The sequence below is a fragment of the Bufo gargarizans genome, chromosome 1 (genome assembly GCF_014858855.1).
Source record: "Bufo gargarizans isolate SCDJY-AF-19 chromosome 1, ASM1485885v1, whole genome shotgun sequence".
NCBI classification, from domain to species: Eukaryota; Metazoa; Chordata; class Amphibia; order Anura; family Bufonidae; genus Bufo; species Bufo gargarizans.
The window spans coordinates 735,722,348-735,728,827 of record NC_058080.1 but is presented as its reverse complement, the minus strand read 5'-3'; the positions used below and the strand labels follow the sequence as shown (position 1 = coordinate 735,728,827).

The 6,480-nt window shown below is 46.3% G+C and overlaps 1 protein-coding gene across 4 annotated transcripts in view; it reads right to left on the bottom strand.

Moving 5' to 3' along the window:
* Positions 1-234: 234 nt before the first annotated feature.
* Positions 235-6,480, bottom strand: part of LOC122937800 (oocyte zinc finger protein XlCOF6.1-like) — a 34,094-nt gene continuing 27,848 nt past the window's right edge. For all 4 annotated transcript variants that reach the window (XM_044292872.1, XM_044292864.1, XM_044292881.1 and 1 more), the window contains one exon: positions 235-1,467. In XM_044292872.1, coding sequence (XP_044148807.1) covers positions 383-1,467 — 1,085 coding nt within the window. In that variant the 3' untranslated portion in view covers positions 235-382. The remainder of the gene's footprint in view (positions 1,468-6,480) is intronic.

Here is a 6,480-nt window from a genome sequence, read left to right as displayed (position 1 = left end):
AAAAGTAAGTCAAAACAGATCTGTCTTACATTTAAAGTCAATGGGGGACAGATCTGTTTTCAATTGCACTATATTGTGTCAATGAAAACGGATCCGTCCCCATAAACTTACATTGTAAGTCTAGACGGATCCACATAGTCAGACGGTCACCAAAACGCTGCAAGCTGCATTTTAGTGACGGTCTAATAAACGCAACGGAGACCAAACGCAGCCAAATTGATGCATTCTGAACGGATCCTTAACCATTCAGAATGCATTGGGGCTGAACTGATCCGTTTTGGGCCGCTTGTGAGAGCCCTGAAACGGATCTCACAAGCAGACCCAGAAACGCCAGTGTGAAAGCAGCCTTATGTGGAAACTGAACTCGCACCAGGAGGTATGGTCACTGAAAATGGCTTCTCTGTGTGTGAATTCTCTGATGTTTAACAAGATCTGATTTTGAGGTACAACATTTGTCACATTCTGAACATGAATACGGCTTCTCCCCTGTGTGAACTCTCAGATGTTTAAAAAGACTTGATTTGAGAGCAAAATATTTCCCACATTCTGAACATGAAAACGGCTTTTCTCCCGTGTGAAGTCTCTGATGTTTAAGAAGAGCTGATTTCACAGTAAAACAATTCCCACATTCTGAACATAAAAATGGCCTCTCCCCTGTGTGAATTCTCTGATGGTTTACAAGATCTGATTTCCGAGTAAAACATTTCCCACATTCTGAACAGGAATACGGCTTCTCTCCTGTGTGAATTCTCTGATGTTTAGCACGATCTGATTTCCGAGTAAAACATTTGCCACATTCTGAACATGAAAATGGCCTCTCTCCTATGTGAATTCTCTGATGTTCAACAAGAGATAATTTAAGAGTGAAGCCTTTCCCACATTCTGGACATGAATATGGTCTCTCTCCTGTGTGAAGTCTCTGATGTATAACAAGATGTGATTTCAGAGAAAAACACTTTTTACATTCTGAACATGAGAATGGCTTCTCTCCTGTGTGAGTTCTCTCATGTTTAACAAGCTGTGATTTTGACGTAAAACATTTGCCACATACTGAACATGGAAATCGTTTCACTCTTATGACAATTCTCTCATCTTCAGCAAGAGTGGAGTTCAGATTAACACATTTCCCACATTCTGAACATAAAAATCGTTTCCCTCCTGTGTGAATTCTCTGATGTATAACAAGATGTGACTTTGAAGTAAAACATTTGTCACATTCTGAACATAAATACTGCTTCTCCACCAGGTGACTTATTTGATGTCCAGCACATCTCTGCTTCTCATTCTGTGACGAATCGGACAGTAGGACCCATTTAATAGGATCAGATGATATGTTATGACTGTGAAGGACTGAGGGTCTATCTGGGACAATAACACGTTCTTCACATGTATCTTGTGTGACACCACAATCATCTGCTTTTATGTCTGAAGGCATCAGATGTCTCTCCGAGCTCCTGGAACACTCATCTGTCAAGAATAATACAATGTTAAAATGATAAAATTACACGGTATGCAGCAAAATGCAATTATTAAAGGGGACTTTTAGGGGGATCTGCAGGAGCAGACCAACTGAAGAGGATTCAGTAAAACTTGTATTCATATGAATCTCTACTCTATCTACACTTAGGAGTCCAGGGGGTGGTCTTATCAGTGACCAAGCCTTCCCTCTATGATGGGGCATACAGAGAAAGCTATCCGAAGCTGATAGGACCACCCAATGGACTCCTACGTATAGAATAGAGATTTCTATGTATAAAACACAAGTTACACTGAATCTTTTCCCACAAAACAACATATTAATCTGCTCAGCATCTCCGGCCCTATAACAGGATGATGGTAGATCAGACACCGTGTTCAACATGACAGGTTCCTTTTAACTGAATAAGCCATTGTTGGTCAGATCACAACCTAACAGTAAACCACCGGGCAAGGACCAGAAAGTCATGATGTTAAAGTGTTTGTGCAGGAGCAGAGCAGGATAGTTACCTACCCAAAAGCCCTATGCCTGGAAAGTATCATGCAGGCATCCTATTCTAATTAGCTGGACATTAGACAATCCCATCCTGTAAATATGTCCATCTACCTTCAATAGCTGAAAATACTCGTTTGGACATCAATTATCTCTCCAGAATCCCCCATACATACAGGCTCGGGTGAGTGTGGATATGCTTTCAATGCAGAGAGTGAAAGGCTGTTAGTGTGTGGCTGAGACCACGTGTGGCAGAGGCCTCCCTGTTACGGAGGAGGGAATGAACTAGGCCAGGAGAATTGAGCAGTTTCCAAAGAAGGGGCCTTAAAAAAGGGAAGCCTCAGAACGTGTTTGTGTCATGATGTATAAGCTGCTGTGTACATTGTTATGTGGTTTGCACTGCACTGTGTGTGCATCTAGACGACTCGGGCGACATGGAGTGGCAGGTTATCAAATGCACCACTATGTGCTGTCCTAGCAGCCGACCTCAGTAATGGCTTCTGGCTGTCAGTTAATAGGAGGTCCCAAAATCAATGTGGTTCTAGTAAAGGCTTGACACTTATGAACCAGTGTGTATTCGGGTGCTGAAGCTCTGAACCACAATGCAGGGCTTGGTTTTGGGCACCAAAGGGGAAGGGTGTGGTTAGACCAAGTGGGTGACCTGAAGAACCTGTTGTTGGGTTATGTAACTTTTAGCCCTGGACTTGTCTATCATGTGGGTATTTGCGGATGGGGGCTAGTAGACTTGTGTGAATCTTTAGAGTTTGTAGGCTGAAGGGTGGGAGAAGAGTTATAAGAAGCCAGTGAAAATGTCATGCAGTGGGTCTCCTACGATTCTTTTGGTGACCCATGGGAGAGAGGTACCACTGTGGTATCGTCTAGAGAGGCCTGGGGAAGATCAGGGAGTAGACAGTAAAGGAAGGGACTGACAATGCTTTAGAGTAGTGGGTTTGGAGGATCTTCAGTCATCAGAAGGGACAGCTTGTGGTGTTTTGTTGATAAAGACATGTGGGTTGAGTGTACTGTCAATGTCAATCCTTGGAAGAGTCATGGGGGGAGGTCTGTGAGAAAACTCAGTCTTTGGGGGGTCAATGTGATTTGTGTTACTACAGTCTTCAACCCTAGAGAAAGTTATCTGGGGATAATAGGGGATATGTGGGTGGTGATCAGTGGGTATCAGAATGTCGGTTGCTGTGAGGTCTATAATGCCTGAAGGAGCTGTTCCTGTAAGGCCTCTTTCATGTGACGGACTCGGTCCAGATGCATTCAGGATGCGTTCAGTGAAACTCGCACCATTTTGCAAACAAGTTGAGTCAGTTTTCTCTGCAATTGCGTTCAGTTTTTCCGTGCGGGTGCAATGCGTTTTGATGTGTTTTTCATGCATGTGATAAAAAACTGAAGGTTTACAAACAACATCTCTTAGCAACCATCAGTGAAAAACGCATCGTACCCGCACTCGCTTGCGGATGCAATGCGTTGTTCACTGAAGCCCTATTCACTTCTATGGGGCCAGGGCTGCGTGAAAAACGCAGAATATAGAACATGCTGCGATTTTTACGCAATGCCCATGTACACAGACCCATTGAAATGAATGGGTCAGGATTCAGTGCGGGTGCTATGCGTTCACGTCACGTATTGCACCGGTGCGGAAAACTCGCTCGTGTGGAAGGGACCTAAAGCAGTTCACTGAACAGCAGTTGGGATAATGGTTGACTAAAGTACAAGTAGTAGGAGTGCTTCTCCCCCTGTAAAAATAAAGTTTGAGCGTTGAATATTGTGTCCGTTTGTGTGAAATCACCGTGGTCAGTGTGAAGATCGCGTTGACCAGTCCAGACTGCAGAAACGGAGTTCTGGAAGATTCAAGTGTTTGTGCCACAAGTTGTCCATTTTTCTAATGGGCGCCCTGTAAAGCGTATGTGCAGCCCACCGTGAACTGTAACAGGTAAAAGTGTCACTATTAATAGTCTGTTCATAACCCCATCTGTGCTCCTTAAAGGGGTTCTCCGGAGTTGAACCTGGACATCACCTCATCTTCACTCATTGACCATGTATGAGTGAAGCATTTCTTGCTCCAATGCTCCCCAAGGTCTGTGCGGTTTACTTCCTCACTATTCTAGGCAGAGGCTTCCGCCTAGCAGTGATCCTGGCACAAATGGGGGTCTTACAGCGCTGCCCTAGGCTCTAAAACAGCTTAGGGCAGTGCTATGGACGGCCCATTTCTGCCGATGATGTCACCGGGATCAATGCTGGGCAGAAGCCTCCGTCTAGCAGACCCATAGTGAAGCCCAGTATGTCACTGGCAGCAAAGTACAAGCCCTTGCCCTGCGCGATGCAGGGTAGGACAGGGGAGAGCATCGGAGCAAGAAATGCTCCGATACTCATTTAACATGTATGAGTGGAGTAAAGATGAGGTGATTAAGGAATGCATATCTGTCAGCATCTCAAGATGTCCTCTGTGACAAACATTCTATTGGTCCTAAACTAACCAGGGGCCAGAAGTATTGGTTAAAGGCTTTATTACTAGGGCCCGTACTTGGCATCAGATAACATTCACAGTCCAAGAGGAGGTAAGTACCCACACAGCCCGACCAGGGATGAAACATCAAGCAGCAGTGTCTGTAGTGTGCCTGCCACGAGGGCCTGGGAGAAACATGGCAATGGCTGAGCTTAAATGTAGGGTTGCACCGAGCATCGAATTATCGATACCCAATCAATACTTTTGTATCGGTATCGATTCGATACTGGGATTTGCCTTTTACTGATACTAGGCTGCACTACTGCGCCGCCTAGTATCACAGAACATGGCAGGTACTGCTCTCAGCGAGCGCCATGTTCCTTCAGCAGCACAGGGGAGAAGGAAGCAGTGTCTCCCTCCCCCTGAGCCGCTGCCACCAATGAGATGAGAGAGGGGCGGAGGAGGGGAGGGACTCTGGCCACTGCTCCACCAATGAGAGGAGAGAGGGGCGGAGGAGGGGAGGGACTCTGGCCACTGCGCCACCAATAAGATGAGAGAGGGGCGGAGGAGGGGTGAGACTGTAGCCACTGCGCCAACAATGAGAGGAGAGAGGGGCGGAGGAGGGGAGGGACACTGGCCACTGCACCACCAATGAGAGGAGAGAGGGGCGGAGGAGGGGAGGGACTGTGGCCACTGCACCAATGAGAGGAGAGAGGGGAGGAGGAGGGGTGGGACTGTGGCCACTGCGGCACCAATGAGAGGAGAGATGGGCGGGGGAGGGGAGGGACTGTGGCCACTGCACCACCAATGAGAGGAGAGAGGGGAGGAGGAGGGGTGGGACTGTGGCCACTGCAGCACCAATGAGAGGAGAGATGGGCGGGGGAGGGGAGGGACTGTGGCCACTGAGCCACCAGTGAAAATAACTAAACGTTTAATACAGATACAGGAAGCAGGTGCCGCACCCGAGGTGTTAACTGCCGCTGATCGCAGCTCCCTGTCATAGAGGTCGGGTGCCGGCTATGTGATTCTGCCGCCGGCACCCACCTCCTGTATCTGTATTAACTGTATCTTAATTGGTGGCGCAGTGCGCCTTCCACCCACGCCCCAGTATTAAAGTCCCCTCTGCCCTATTAATTCGTTGGTGGCCGTGGCAGCTTCTGATTGGAGCCCCAGCTGTGTAATCGCGGGACTCCGATCGGTTACCATGGCAGCCAGGACGCTACTGAAGCCGTCCATGGTCAGCTCCCTGCTGCTGTGTGTACAGATCACAGGGCAGCAGGGAGTATGAGATCCTAGTCACCACAATAGAGATCTATTAGGGTGAATAGGACAAGGGGTTCAAAGATCCCAGGTTCTAGTCCCTAAGGGGGCTAATAGTTATCAAATAAAAAGTAAAAAAACAAAACAAAAAAAAAAACACTGAAATATTAAGTATAAATCACCCCATTTACTAATTTTACATCTAAGATATATAAACAATAAATAAGTAAACATATTACATATCGCCACTTCCGAAAAGTCCAAACTATTACAATATTAAAAAAAGTCTCCTATGCGGTGAACGCCTTAACAGAGAAAAATAAATAAATGCGAGATTCGCCATTTTTTTGTCATCTTGTCCCCCCAAAAAATAGGATCGGACTATGGGCTGGACGTTCCATAAAATGTGGAATGCATGCAGCTTTTTTGGCGTTTTATTTTTTTTGCGCGGTATCGAGTATCACAATACTTTTTTATGGTATCGAAATTAAATCTAAATTTTGGTATCGTGACAGCCCTACTTCAAAGGAACTATCATCCATCAGAACTGATACTTGGAGTGACCTCCATCGGTAGTTATGATCAGGAAGAACAGCCCTCATATATATGCTGAATCCACAGCCACACGCCCAGGGGAACTACCCGGAATTGGCTCGATTACCGTGTCAGATATGTCCTGGTTGGTGAATGTACACCCAGGTGGCTGCAGGTAATATTATATTTCTAGGACACATGACCATTTCTGGGTATATAACTGGGTAAGAGGAGGCGCATGCATCTCAGTGACATCACCAGC